The sequence below is a fragment of the Oryctolagus cuniculus genome, chromosome 17 (assembly GCF_964237555.1).
Source record: "Oryctolagus cuniculus chromosome 17, mOryCun1.1, whole genome shotgun sequence".
NCBI classification, from domain to species: domain Eukaryota; kingdom Metazoa; phylum Chordata; class Mammalia; order Lagomorpha; family Leporidae; genus Oryctolagus; species Oryctolagus cuniculus.
Window position 1 is genome coordinate 34,091,768 of NC_091448.1, and position 15,415 is coordinate 34,107,182.

Here is a 15,415-nt window from a genome sequence, read left to right on the forward strand (position 1 = left end):
CAGGTGCCTGTCCTAGCTTTGACTGTTGTCTTTTGCTTTATTTTAGTTTAGTTTTGGCAGTCCTTATTCTTTTCTCTAGATGTTTAAAAAAATGTTTTTCTTTGGATGTTTGTATTTTCCTTAGATGAATATAATCAGCTTGGCATTTTTATTATTACTTTTTAAAGATTTATTCATTTATTTGAAAAGCAGAATGATGGAGACAGAGATCTTCCATCCACTGGTTCACTCCTCAAATTTCTGCAACAGCCAGAGCTGGGCCAGGAGTGGAAAGAGTCCGTGGTAGGCGGTGGCTTAACCCACTTGCATCTCCAAATTGTCCCTCACATTTTTATTTTCATGTCTCATTTAGTATTAGTATTAATTGTTGTATCTACTAAAATTTAGTATTTAGTATGAATTGTGTATCTACTAAAAGACCTTTGTATGCTGGCAGAATATGCCATCCTAAAATATGCCACTTGGTAGCAGGCTTATTTTGAGCTGTGGGCAATTGGGAAAAAGCAGATAAAGGAAAGCTGTCCTCTCTATGTTCCTGATCGATCTTCTATCCGCTAGCTCATTCCCCAAATGGCTGCAATGGCCAGGGCTGTGCCAGGCCAAAGCCAAGAGCCAAGAGCTTCTTCTGGGTTTCCCATATGGAAGCATGGGCCCAGGAACTTGGTCCGTCTTCCACTGCTTTCCCAGGCACATTTGCAGGGAGCTGGATTGGTAGTGGAGCTGCTGGGACTTGAACTGGCACCCATATGGGTTGCTGGTGCTGCAGGCTGTGGCTTAACATGCTGCGCCACAGTGCCAGCCCTACTAGCTTAACTTTTGAGTTACTCATCTCTGGACTCCCATGGGTTATATGGGTAATGCTCAAGTTAATAGACTTCTGTTTTTTTTTTTTTTTTCTCTAGATCTTTTGGTAGTCCAATTTACAGAGCCCCATTCAGAGAACCTAGGAGGCTAGTTGGAAAAGGATCTTTCTTCTCTATACCTTAAAGGTCAAATGTGTATTTGTAGTAGATTCTTAAAATCTTTCTGCACAAGCCAGTGTTGTGGTACAGTGGGGTATGCTGCTGCTTAAAATACCAGCATCTCATATGAGCACTAGTTCATATCCAATTCCTATCCAATTCCTTGCTAATGCACCTTGGACAGCAGTGGGAGACAGACCAATTATTGAGCCCCTGCTATCCACCTGGGAGACCCAGGTGGAGTTCTAGGCTCCTGGCTTCAGCCTGGCCCAGCCCTGGCCATTATGGCCATTTGAGGAGTGAACCAGCGGATGGAAGATCTACGTCTTTGTTTCTCTCTCTCTCTCTCTGTAACTCTGCTTTTCAAATAAATAAATCTTTTTTTTTTTTTTAAGATTTATTTTATTTATTTGAAAGACAGAGTTACAGAGGGAGGTGGAGACAGAGAGGTCTTCCATCCGCTGGTTCACTCCCCAGATGGCCGCGATGGCCAGAGCTGCCCCTATCCGAAGCCAGGAGCCTTCCCTAGGTCTTCCAACCAGGTGCAGAGGCCCAAGGACTTGGGCCATCTTCTACTGCTTCCCCAGGCCATAGCAGAGAGCTGGATCAGAAGAGGAGCAGCCAGGACTAGAATTGGCACCCATATGGGGTGCCGGCGCTTCAGGCCAGGGCTTTAACCCACTGCACCACAGTGCTGGACCCCAAATAAATAAATAAATCTTTTTTTTTTTTTTTTTAATTTTTGACAGGCAGAGTGGACAGTGAGAGAGACAGAGACAAAGGTCTTCCTTTGCTATTGGTTCACCCTCCAATGGCCACCATGGCCGGCGCACCACGCTGATCCGATGGCAGGAGCCAGGTACTTATCCTGGTCTCTCATGGGATACAGGGCCCAAGCACTTGGGCCATCCTCCACTGCACTCCCTGGCCACAGCAGAGAGCTGGCCTGGAAGAGGGGCAACCGGGACAGAATCCGGCGCCCTGACTGGGACTAGAACCCGATGTGTCGGCACTGCAAGGCGGAGGATTAGCCTAGTGAGCCGCGGCACCAGCCATAAATAAATCTTTTAAAGAGACTTACTGTAAATAGAGTAATTATAATGTAGCACTGAGCTACACAGTATTTAATGATTGGTATGTGATTAAGCTGTATCTTTTGGTGAAAATTTGACCTTTTAGTGTATATTTGTTACATTTTCTATTAGAAAATATAGTTTGCTTATTTTCATTTTGTTTGAAAGGCAGAGAGACAGATAGATAAGATCTTCCACTCTCCAAGTGCCTGTAACAGGGCAGAGTCAGGCTGAAGCCAAGAGTGGAATTTAATGCTGGTCTCCCACGTGGGTGCCGGAGACCCAAATACTTTAGCCATCATCTGCTGCCTCCTATAGTACATATTAACAGGAAACTGGATCAGAAGCAGAGGATCTGGGACTCAAATCAGGCACTCTGATAGGAGATGTGTACTGTACCAAATGCTTGTTAATAAAGTTTCTTTTTTTAATGTTAAAACTTAAGAGGCTGATGTTGTGGAATAGTGGGTTGAATCTCTTCCTGCAATGCAGCGTTGCCTGGTAAGGCAGTGGAAGATGACCTAAGAACTTTAGCCCCTACCATCCAGGTGGTAGACCCCAATGAAGCTCCTGGCTTCAGCCTGACCTGGCCCAAGCCATTACGGCTATTTGAGTGAGTTCACGCAAATTAGCAGACAGAAGATATCTCTGTCTCTCCCTCTTTCTCTGTAACTCTGCCTTTCAATTTTTTAAAAAGTTAAGTACTTTTCTTTGGTTTTCTTTTTAATTTTTATTTATTTGAGATAGAAAGAGAGCTCCCATCCTCTGGTTCACTCCCCAAATGCCTGCAATAGCTGGGACTGGCTGGGCTGAAGCTGGGAGCCAAGAACTTAATCCAGGTCTTCCATCTGGGAGGCAGGAACCCAATTACTTGAGCTGTTACCTCTGCCTCCCAGTGTCTGTATTAAGAGGCAGTTGGAGTTAGGAGCAATAGTCAGGTGTTGAACCCAGGCACTGCAATATGGGACATGGGTGTCTTAACTGCTAGGCTAAACACCTGTCACTTAAATTTTAAAATGTAGTAATTATGGGCAGGTGTTATGGTACAGTAGGTTAAGATACTGCTTGGTTTTCTCGTGTCCCATATTGGGTTGCCAGTTTGAGTCCTGGCTACTCTTCCTACTCATGTGCCTAAAAAGGGAGCAGGTAGTAGGCCAAGTGTTTGGGCACCTGCCAACCTTGTATGAGACCAAGATGAAGTTACTGACTTCTAGCTTCTGGCTTCAGCCTGACTCAGCCCTGGCTGTTATGGCCATTTGGGAAGTGAACCAGTGGATGGAAGTTCTTTCTTGCTCTCTCTTTTCCTCTGAAGCTCTGCTTTTCAAATAAATGAATAAATCTTTAATAAAAAAATCTACTTATAGGTCTGTATAGATAATTTACTAGGATGTTAGGAAACAGTGGAAAAGTGAAAATAAGAGGTCAGGAATTGTGAAATGATAGTTTATAGAAATTTTGCTATAATTTTATCATCTTTTATTTTTAGAGATTTATTGATTTATTTGAAAGGCAGAGAGTTGCAGCGAGAGAGAGAGAGGTCTTCCATCCACTGATTCACTCCCCAGATGGCTGCAACAGCCAGAGCTGAGCCAATCCGAATCCAGGAGCCAGGAGCTGCTTCTGAGTCTCCCATGCGGGTTTAGGGGCCCAAGGACTTGGGCCATCTTCTACTGCTTTCCCAGGCTATAGCAGAGAGCTGGATTGGAAGTGGAGCATCCGGGACTCGAACCGGCACCCATATGGGATGCTGGCACCGCAGCCTCTGGCTTTACCCGTTACGCCACAGCGCCTGCCCCCTTGTCATCTTTCAATTGAGAAAAGTCTTCTAGTATTTTGTTATAAAGAAGCATTATTTTCCTGCAATAAGCAGCATATCAAAGCAAGTTACATTAATTATTTTAAGATTGCTTTGTTGTTTGTTTCAGAACAAAAAGCTTTGGAAGAATTCACTCTTGAAAATATTCTTTCCCATATTTATTATTTTCGTTGTTGTGACTACACAGAGCTACTGGCGCAAGTTTATCTCCTTCCTGATTTCCTTTCAGAACACTCAAAGGTATGGATTAAACTCCTGAATTGTAACTAATCAAGTGTCTTTGGAGGTATTTGATTAAGCATGAAAAATAACTAAATAGAATAGTAGCATATAATTGAAGTTAAAATGAATTCAGAAAATCTTTTCCTTTCCTAAACTATAATTAATCTATATTTACATATTTATGAATGTACTTTAAGAAGTTCGTGGATAAATGAAATTAAAAGAAATTTATTTTAATGCAAAAATATTTTGAAATCCATTTAGTTTTTTCAGAATATGCATTTTCCATCTTTTTTAAAAATAACATTTATTTTAAAAGCATAGTTACAGACAAGGAGAAACATCTTGTATTTGCTGGTTTGCTCCCCAAACTGCCTCAATGGCTGGGGCATGAAAAAAATATGCTTGGATTTCAAAATTTGGGCTGGACTAAGCCAAATCCAGGAGCTTGCAACTTCATCTAGGTCTCCCACATGAGTGGCAAGGGTCCAAGCAATTGGGTTACCAATTTGGTAGATAATTTATGGCATACCATTTTAATATATTTTTTTTATTTGACAGGTAGAGTTATAGACAGTGAGAGAGAGAGAGAGAAAGGTCTTCCTTCCGTTGGTTCACTCCCCAAATGGCAGCCACGGCCCGTGCTGCACTGATCCGAAGCCAGGAGCCAGGTGCTTCTTCCTGGTCTCCCATGCGAGTGCAGGGGCCTAAGCACTTGGGCCATCCTCCACTGCCCTCCCGGGCCACAGCAGAGAGCTGGACTGGAAGAGGAGCAATGGGGACTAGAACCCGGCGCCCATATGGGATGCTGGCATCGCAGGCGGAGGATTAACCAAGTGAGCCACGGTGCCAGCCCCTTATATTTTTTAAAATACGTATTTTATTTTTTTGAAAGGCTGAGTAACCAAGAGAGAGAGAAAGTGGGAAGATATATCTTCCATCTGCTGGTTTACTCCCCAAATGGCCACAACAGCCAGGTCTGGGCAAGGCTGAAGCCAGGAGCCTGGAACTGTGTTCAAGTCCCACATGGGTGCAGGGGCCCGGGCACTTGGGCCATGCTTTCCCAGGTACATTAGCGGAGAACTGGATTAGTGGTGGAGCAGTCAAGGGTGGGGGGCTGGCGCTGTGGTATAGTAGGTAAAGCCTCCACTGCCTGCAGTACCAGCATCTCATATGGGCACTGGTTCGAGTCCTGGCTGTTCCACTTCTGATCCAGCTCTCTGCTATGGCCTGGGAGAGCAGTACAGATGGCCCACCTGCTTGGGCCTCTGCACTCACATGGGAGATCCGGAAGAGGCTCCTGGCTCCTTGCTTCAAATCAGCTCTGGCCATTGTGGCCAACTGGGGAGTGAACCAGCGGATGGAAGACCTCTCTCTCTCTCTCTTTCTCTCTCTCTGTAAAACTCTTTCAAATAAATAAATAAATCTTTAAATAACAAAACAACCAGTAAAGCTAGAGCAATACGAGGGTATTTCAAAAAGTTCATGGAGAGAGAAATTAAAAGATAATTGCAAAAAAGTTTTTGAAATCCATGCAGTTTTTTCAAAATACACATTTTCCATGAACTTTTTGATGTCCTGTCATATACCAATATATACAAAGTCCAAAATCCAAAAGATACAAAATCTAAAATAATCTGAAAACTACTCCAAATGTAAATAAGAGAAAAAATTACAAGGCAATACATATATATTTTAAGATTTATGTATTTGAGAGGCAGAGTGACAGAGAGGGAGAGATAGAGATTTTCCATCTAATAGTTTACCTTCAAAATGTTCACAAAAGTTGGGGCTGGGCCAGGTCAAAGCCACATGCCAGGAACTCCATCCAGGTCTCCCAAGTGGGAAGCAAGGACTCAAATACTTGAGCCAGGGGCTGGCTTTGTGGCGTAGCGGGTTAAGTTGCTGCCTGAAATGCCGACATCCCATATGGAATCACATATAGAATAATAATAGGTACTCTAATAGAACTAAATCATTGATAATCCAAGTAACTATAAGTGAGACATTTTTATGACAGTTTCACTTATAATTACATACTGTCAGAAAACTGTTCATCTTGTATCAGTAAACCTTATTTTAAAAAAAAGTAAACCTTATTTATCATCTATAGGTAAGCCTTGGTTCAAATTGAAGACATACTTACCTCACGGTGAATTCTGTATTATTACATTCTGTGATGGTTACTTGCCCTGTATTGACATTAAACTTAAAGGGGAGGGGCTGGCACTTTGATGCAGATTAATCCTCCGCCTGCAGTGCTGGCATCCCTATGGGCACCAGTTCTGGTCCTGGCTGCCCCCGTTCCTATCCAGCTCTCTGCTGTGGCCTGGGAACATAGTGGAAGAAAGCTCAAGGGCTTGGGCCCCTGCACCCACGTGGGAGACCTGGAAGAAGCTCCTGGCTCCTGGTATCAGATCAGTCCAGCCTCGGCTGTTGTGGCCATTTGGGGAATGAACCAGTGGATGTAAGACCTTTCTCTCTGTCTCTCCCTCTTACTGTCTGTAACTCTACCATTGAAATAAATAAATAAAATATTAAAAAAAAACTTAAAGGGAAAAAGTGTACCAATTTTTTACAGAAAATATTGTAATATTTGAACCCTAAAGATAAAATTGGTATTTGTAATTGAGAAATTTGTTTTACTAAGACTTCAGCTAACTTTTTTATAGTGTGAAATACTTCCGTAAAGCCTATGTAGAGATGTATAGAGGCACATTGTAAGACAGTTATTATTATTCCTTTTTTTTTGTTACTTTTTAAGAAATATTTATTTATTTGAAAGGCAGAGCTACAGAGAGGCAGAGACAGAGAGAGAGAGATCTTCCATCCACTGGTTCACTCCCCAGATGGCCACAACGGCTAGAGCTGAGCTCATCCGAAGCCAGGAGCCAGTAGCATTTTCTGGGTCTCCCACATGGGTGCAGGGGCCCAACAACTTGGGCCATCTTCTGCTTTCCCATGCCACAGCAGAGAGCTGGATCAAAAGTGGAGCAACTGGGGCTTGAACCAGCATCCATATTGGATGCTGGCACTGCAGGTTGAGGCTCTATCTGCTATCCACAGCAGCCGCCCCATTTTTTGTTACTTTTTAACAAAAATTATGAAACCAGAATACATTTTAACTTTTGATGATTACTACAAACAGCATTGGATGAATAGATTGATAACTGTACTTTTTGGATGACATTTTTATTATTTTATTTTTAATACCAAACCTAAAATCATTCTCTCTTCTGTTTTAGGTTCGATTAGTGATTGTAGATGGTATTGCTTTTCCTTTTCGTCATGATCTTGATGACCTATCCCTTCGTACTCGGTTACTAAATGGCCTAGCCCAGCAAATGATAAGCCTTGCAAATAACCACAGATTAGCTGTAAGTATTACTAGTCAAGAAAGTTTTATAATAAAGTCACGATTTTATAAAATATTGAAGTCTAGGAATAGCGAAATATAATTTGCCTGACATACAGTTTTTTGAGCTTGGTTTTGTTTTGGTTTCCATAAAAGATTAATTCTAGCCATAAGTGTTGCACATCAATCAGCATAATCAATATGTCATTTCTTGAAAATGGATTTTTTTTTGATAAAGAAATGCCATCTTTAGTAATTGCAGTTTTATCTAAATGTGCTTGATATTTTTCAGGTAAACTCTTCCAACATCCCTCTTCCTTTTGCTCTGAGTCTTTCATTATTACATAGTGTATAATCACAGACTCAGATGGAAAAATTACATAATATAAGCAGGGGTTGGCGCTGTGGCATAGCGGGTAAAGCCATCACCTGCCACACAGTGTCCCATATGCTCCACTTCCGATCCAGCTCTCTCATATGGCCTGGGAAAACAGTAGAAGATGGCCTAAGTGCTTGGGCACCTGCACCTGTGTGGGAGACCCGGAAGAAACTCCTGGCTCCTGGCTTCGGATTGGCTTGGCTCTGGACATTGCAATCATTTGGGGAGTGAATCAGTGGATGGAAGACCTCTTGCTCTCTCTGCCTCTCTGTAACTCTGCCTATCAAATAAATAAATTTTTAAAAAATGCATAGTGTGAACAAACTAGATATTTTAAGATAACTGTTCTAGATTTGGAATATAATATGAGGAGAGAGGTAAATAAAAGCCCAGAAGTGAAGTGATAAAAAGGCATGAAGTGAGACTTAGAAAAAAAATTTTTTAAAAATTTTATTTATTTGCGAGATAGAGTTATAGATAGAGAGAAGGAGAGACAGAGAGAAAGGTCTTCCAACCACTGGTTCATTCCCCAGATGGCCACAATGGCTGGAGCTGAGATGATCTGAAGCCAGGAGCTTCTTCCGGGTTTCCCACAAGGTTGCAGGGGCCCCAGCACTTGGGCCATCTTCTGCTCTCCCAGGCCACAGCAGAGAGCTGGATCCAGAAGAGGAGCAGCCAGGATTGGAATTAATGCAGCTTAACCTACTGTACTGCAGCCTGTATGGGATTCCGGTGCCTCAAGTGGAGGCTTAGCCCACTATACCTCAGTGCTGGCCCCAGAAAAAAAATTTTTTTTTTATTTCAGAAGCAGAGAGATGGAGTGTGCACTCACAAGAAGAGAGCTCCCTCTCTCCACTGGTTTTCTTCCCAAATGCCCTCTGAGGCTGTAAGCCAGGAGCTTATTCCAAATGTAGCATTTGGGTGGCAGGAATTCAGTTATTTGAGCTATCACTCCTACCTCTTAGCATCTGCACTAGTAGGAAGCTTGAGTTGAGCAGAGTCAAGTATGCAACCTAGGCACTCCGATATGGGATGCTGCTGTGTTAACTGGTAGGCCAGATACCCATCCAAGACTCTTAACTGCTTGTTTGCCATCATTTCCCTCTCTGTAACACTGTCCTACCACTGACAAATACGTACCCTTGTCTGGGAGACAGAAGAAGGTTGAACTGTTTAACTTGATTTGTCTTTGCTGTAATTGATTAGAGCATTTTTAGCTGGCTTTTTTTTTAATATTTATTTTTATTATTAAAATTTATTTATTTGAAAGGCAGAGTTACAGAGAGGCAGAGAGGTCTTCCATCCTCTGGTTCACTCCCCAAATGGTTGCAACGGCCAGAGCTGCGCTGATTCAAAGCCAGGAACCTGGAGCTTCTTTTGGGTCTCCCATGCTGATGCAGGGGCCCCAGGACTTGGGCCATCTTCCACTGCTTTCCCAGGCCATAGCAGATAGCTGGATTGCAAGTGGAGCAACCGGGACTTAAACTGGTGCCCATATAGGATGCCAGCACTGCTACGCCACAGGACCTATTTATTATTATTTTTAAGTTTTTTTTTTTTTTTTTTTTTTTAATCTATTTGAAATACAGAGTTAGAGAGTGAGACAGAGATCTTCTGTCCACTGATTTACTGCCTGATTGGCAAGGGTTGGGCTAGGCTGGAGCCAGGACCTCCATCCTAGTCTCCCACATGGGTGCAGGACTTGGTCCATCTTCTACTGCTTTCCCAGGTGAACCAGCAGGGAGCTGGATTGGAATTGGAGCAGCCAGGACTTGCATGGCACCCATATAGAATGCCAGCCCCAAGATTTATTATTTATTTGCAAGGCAGAGAGAGAGGGAAGGAAGGAGAGATGCAGGGAGAGAGATCGCAAGAGAGCATGCTAACACACATTCACTAGTTCACTCTCTAAATGGTTGCAGTGGTCTGGGCTGGATCAGGCTAAGGCCAGGAGCCTGAAACACCATCCTCCACATGGGTGGCAGGAATCCAAGTACTTGGACCATTTTCTCCGCTGCATTAGCAGGGAGCTGGTTCAGAAGTGTAGTAGTCAGGACTGGAAGTGATGCCCATAAGGGATGCTGACATTGCAGACATCAGCTTAACCTGCTGTGCCACAACTTTTTTTTTTTTTTTTTTTTTTTTTGACAGAGTGGACACGGAGAGAGAGAGAGACAGAGAGAAAGGTCTTCCTTTGCCATTGGTTCACCCCCACAATGGCCGCTGCGGCTGGCGCACCGCACTGATCCGAAGCCGGGAGCCAGGTGCTTCTCCTGGTCTCCCATGTGGGTGCAGGGCCCAAGCACTTGGGCCATCCTCCACTGCACTCCCTGGCCGCAGCAGAGAGCTGGCCTGGAAGAGGGGCAACCGGGACAGAATCCACCGCCCTGACTGGGGCTAGAACCCGGTGTGCCGGCGCTGCAAGGCGGAGGATTAGGCTAGTGAGCTGCGGTGCCGGCCCTATTTCACTTTTTTTTTTTTTTGACAGGCAGAGTGGACAGTGAGAGAGAGAGACAGAGAGAAAGGTCTTCCTTTTTGCTGTTGGTTCACCCTCCAATGGCCACTGCGGCTGGCGCGCTGCGGCCAGCGCACCGTGCTGATCCGAAGCCAGGAGCCAGGTGCTTCTCCTGGTCTCCCAGGGGGTGCAGGGCCCAAGCACTTGGGCCATCCTCCACTGCCTTCCCGGGCCACAGCAGAGAGCTGGACTGGAAGAGGGGCAACCGGGACAGAATTTGGCGCCCTGACCGGGACTAGAACCCGGTGTGCCGGCGCTGCTAGGTGGAGGATTAGCCTATTGAGCCGCGGCGCCGGCCTGTTTCACTTCTGACGCGTCTTTCTGCTAATGGGCAACCTGGAAGATAGCAGACAATGGCTCAAGTACTTGAGTCTCTGCCGCTCATGAGGGAGATCTGGATTGAGTTCCAGGCTCTTGGCTTCCATCTGGTCAAGCCCCAGCTATTTCAGGTGTTTAGGGGGTGAACCAGTAAATGGAAAATTTCTCTTCTCCTTTATCTCTCTCTTTGTCACTCTGCCTTTCAAATAAATGAGCAAATACATCCCCCTCCTTTTTTTTTTAATTTTTAGATTTTTTTGCCACATGCTAAAAAAGCTTCTTGTTTGAATTAATTGCCATTTAGCATTCTGTTCATAGTTGTACCATTCAAGAGCCTCCAGTAGGGGGCACTCAAGACTAATGGGTTGCCTAGTTTCTTAGGATTTGTTTTTTGTTACGACAGTCTTTTTGCTTGATTATTAAGAAACTACACTCGGGACATGCACAACCCAAATAAGCATCCCTAGATGCAAGTCTCAACTCAGATTCAGCATTACTGCAAATGTGCAGCTCAGGAGACAGCAGGTGATAGCTCAAGTAATTGGGTCTCTGCTACCCATGTGGAAGACCAAGGTTGAGTTCTGTGCTCCTGTTTTCAGCCTGGCATAGCTCTGGATGTTGCAGGGATTTGGGAAGTAAACCAGCAGACTTGGGAAATAAACTAGCCTTTCAAATAAATTTAAAAATAAATCAAATTAAAAATAAATAAATAATGGGGCTGGCACTGTGGCACAGCAGGTTAACGCCCTGGCCTGAAGCGCTGGCATCCATATGGGTGCCGGTTCGAGACCCGCTGCTCCACTTCCAATCCAGCTCTCTCATATGGCCTGGGAAGGCAGTAGAAGATGGCCCAAGTGCTTGGGCCCCTGTACCCATGTGGGAGACCCAGAAGAAGCTCCAGGCTCCTGGCTTCGGATCAGCACAGCTCCAGCCATTGCAGCCAGTTGTGGAGTGAACAAGCGGATGGAAGACCTCTCTTTCTCTCTCTGCCTTTCTTCTTTCTCTGTAACTCTGACTTTCAAATAAGTAAATAAATCTTTAAAAAAAAAATAAAAATCTAAAGTAATCAATGTAAATAAAGGTATTAACATGGAACAAGATATATCCAGATACATGATTAAATAAAAGCATTGAAGTTATATAACAGTATATCATGTATAATTGCACTTTGGAAACAATGAGGGAAAAAGATTTGAAAGGACCAAAACATTACCAGTGACTGCTTTCAAAGACAGGATTTTGTGGGGTTCTTTGTTTTTTTTTTTTTTTTTTTTTTTTTTTTTTACTTTTAATTATTTGAAAGGCAAGAACAACAGAGAGAGGGAAAGAGATCTTCCCTCTGCTGACTTATTCCCCTAGTGCCCACAGTAGACATGTCTGGGCCAGGCTGAAGCCAGAAGCCAGGAACTCCATCTGGATCTCCCATGTGTTGTGGCAAGGGCCTATGTATTTGAATCATTATTTGATATTTCCCAGGCTCATACCAGAATTTGAACCAGCACTCCAACATGGGATACTGGCAACACAAGTGGCATCTTATCCTGCTGTGCCATAACACCAGCCTCTTTGCTTGTTTTGTTTTTTCCCAGTTGGCATGTATAGAAGCATGTATGAATTTGATAATACATTTTACAATTTTAAGTTATGCATGTAGGTTGTAAAAATTGTTTTCAGTGATCAAAAACTATAATTATCCATTACCCAGAGATGAATATTGTTGAGTTTGGTATATGTATTTCCCCCCACTTACTTTATTCTATATATATGCTAACATACTTTTTGGAAAATGAGATCATATTGTACATGTTGTTATGCAAAGCAGTTTTTGTTTTTAACTTAAAATGTTGTGAACATCTGGGGTAGGCATTTGGCCTAGTGATTAAAACACCCCACCTCCCATATGAGATTGTCTGGGTTCAGTACCTTCCCCTGGCTTCTGACTTTAACCCAGGTACTTTGAACATGAGATGCAGACATTCTTATTGGAGTTGTTTAAATTTTTATCTATTTATTTTTATTATTTAAAAAAATTTATTTCATTTTGTTGGAAAGAGAAACAGAAAGAGATCTTCTGTTTCCTGGTTCACTCCTCAAATGCCTGCAATAGTCAGTGTTGGGCCAGGCTGAAGTCCAGAGCCTAGAACTCAGACCAGGTCTCTAGCGTGGGTGGCAGAGATGCAGATACTGGGCCTTCATCTGCTGCCTCCCAGGATGCACAGTAACAGGAAACTGTATCAAAGCAGAGCCAGTATTCTCAACTTAACCCACTGATAGGGAATACCAGTATCCCAAGTAGTATCTTACCCTCTGTACCAAATGTCCCCCCCCCCCTTTTTTTTTTTTAATATTTGAAAGGCAGAGAGACAGAGATCTTCAGTCAGTTAGTTCACTTCCCAAATGTGCAACAGCTGGGGCTGGGCCAGGCCAAATCCACGAGTCCAGAACCTAATCTGTCACCCTTGTATATGACAGGGACACAAGTGCTTGAGCCATCACCAGCACTCTCCCAGGGTATACAGGAACAGGAAGCTAGAACTGGACACAAAGCTGCTTCTAACCCAGGTACTCTAGTATGAGAAGTGGGCATCCCAGGCAACAGTGTGCTAATTGGAAGAATCCCAGCCTCCCAACTAGAGTCTTAACTGCTAGGTCAAATGCCCAGCCCTTTAGAGTAAGTTTCTCAAATTTTAAAAAATACTTATTTATTTATTTGAAAAGAGGAGTTACAGAGGCAGAGAGAGAGAGAGAGAGAGAGGTCTTCCATCTGCTGGTTCACTCCTCAATTGGCCACAACAGTCAGAGCTAGGCTGATCTGAAGCCAGGAGCCAGCATCTTCTGGGTCTCCCATGTGGGTGCAGAGGCCCAAGGACTTGGGCCATCTTCCGCTGTTTTCCCAGGCCATAGCAAAGAGCTGGATCAGAAGTGGAGCAGCTGGGACTTGAGTTTTTGCCCATATAGGATGCCAGCATTGCAGGTGGCAGCTTTATAACACAGTGCCATTCCCCCAAAATATTTTTTTGAATTTATTTTCATATTATTTGAAAGGCAGAGGGACAGGGATCTTCCACCCATTGGTTTGTTCCCACAGTGCTGAGCCAGGCCAAAGCCATGAGCCCAGAACTCTGTACAGGTATCCCATTTCGGCAGCAGAGACCCAGTACTTGAGTCATCATCTGCTATCTCCTTGGGTGCACATTTGCAGAAAGCTGGGTCAGAGGAGCCTTAACTCAGGCTAGGCACCACAGTGTGGGTTTCAGGCATCCCAAGTAGTCACTTAACTGCTGCATCAAACGCCCACTCCTGTAATCAACTTCTTAAAAAGGAAGATGTTAAGCCAAACGAATATTTTTTTTTTTTAGTTTTTTTTTTTCTTTTATTTGAATGGCAGAATGACAGAGAGAAGGAAAGACAGACAGAAATCTCTTACAAACACTGGTTCACTCCCCAAATACCTGCTAGGCAGGACTGTCATGCTGAAGGCAAAAGCTAAGAACTTCTGGGTCTCCCATTTGGGTGGCAGGTGCCCAAGTAATTAGGCGGTCTTTACCGCCTTCCCAGACTTATTAGCATAAAGCTGGATCAGAAGCTGAGCTGCCAGGACTCAAACTGGCATTCCGACAAAGGATGCTACATCGCAAACAGCAGCTTAAGCTGCTGCACTGCAACACCAGCCCCAGGAATCTTATTTTTAAACATTTTGTTTTTATATTGTTAAATTACCCTCAGAAAACATGTTCCACAGTAAATTCTGTACACCAGTTAATGAGAATTCTTCTTTTCCCACATGTTTATCAACTTTGGATGTTACCAGTTGTAAAATCTTTGTCAAACCAATGGGGGAAATTCCTTTAAAAGATGAATTTCTCTGGTGTTGTGGCACAGCGGGTTAAGCTGTTGTTTGCAATGATGGCATCCCAAAAGAGTCCTGGCTGCTGTACTTCGATCCTTCTCCCTGCTAATATGCTTGGAAAAGCAGTGGAGGACGGCCCAGGTACTTGGGCTCCTGCCATCCACATGGGAGATGCAGATGAAGCACAGTCCTGGACTGTTGGCGCCATCTGGGGAGTGAACCAGTGGATGGAAGCACTCTGTCTAACTTTGCCTTTCAAATAAATAAATAAAATCTTTAAAAAGGGATGAATTTCTTTGAATATTGGTAGATAGGTTTCTGTTTGTTTGTTTGTTTTTTTTTTTTGTTTTTTTTTTTTTTTTAACCAAGTGTAACGAGATAAAAGTCACATACCTGGGTGCCAGCATTTACCACAATGGTTTAGATGCTGCTTGGGAAGACCACATCCCATATCAGAGTCCCTGGATTAAACTCCCAGCTGCTCTGCTAATGCATACACTGTGAGGCAACAGATAATGGCCCAGATACTTGGGTTCCTGCCACCCATGTGGAAGACCTGGATGGAGTTCTGGGCTCTTGGCTTTGGTCTTGCCCAGCCCTGGCTGTTGCTGTTATTTGGGGAGTAAGCCAACAAATGGAAGATCCCTCTCTATGCCCCTGCCTTTCAAATAAAATGAAGTGAATAAATAAATGTATATTGTTAGATTTGTACAATCTTGACCAGTATCTAATTTTAGAATATCTTGATCCAAAAATGAAACCTCTATGTGCAATGACCTTCAGAATATTAAAAATATCTTGCTCCTTCACTTTCACCTTTTAAATCTCATGCAAATTCCTTTTATGTTCAACTCTAACTTGGTACCATACAAGGAAAATAATTCTGAGAAACATAGTTCCAGATTTAAAAGCACACACACACACA

General features: G+C 43.5%; 1 protein-coding gene across 18 annotated transcripts in view; it reads left to right on the top strand.

Annotated features, from left to right (window-relative positions):
* The window catches only part of RAD51C (RAD51 paralog C), a 57,451-nt gene that overhangs the window by 8,945 nt on the left and 33,091 nt on the right, over positions 1-15,415 (top strand). For 9 of the 18 annotated variants that reach the window (XM_051824794.2, XM_051824790.2, XM_051824789.2 and 6 more), the window contains exons 4-5: positions 3,961-4,091; positions 7,319-7,450. In XM_051824794.2, coding sequence (XP_051680754.1) covers positions 3,961-4,091; positions 7,319-7,450 — 263 coding nt within the window. Of the gene's footprint in view, positions 1-3,960; positions 4,092-7,318; positions 7,451-9,958; positions 10,611-11,453; positions 11,780-13,112; positions 13,203-15,415 lie in introns of those variants that run through there. The other 9 variants (XM_008271207.4, XM_051824793.2, XM_051824795.2 and 6 more) reach the window with 4 other exon arrangements.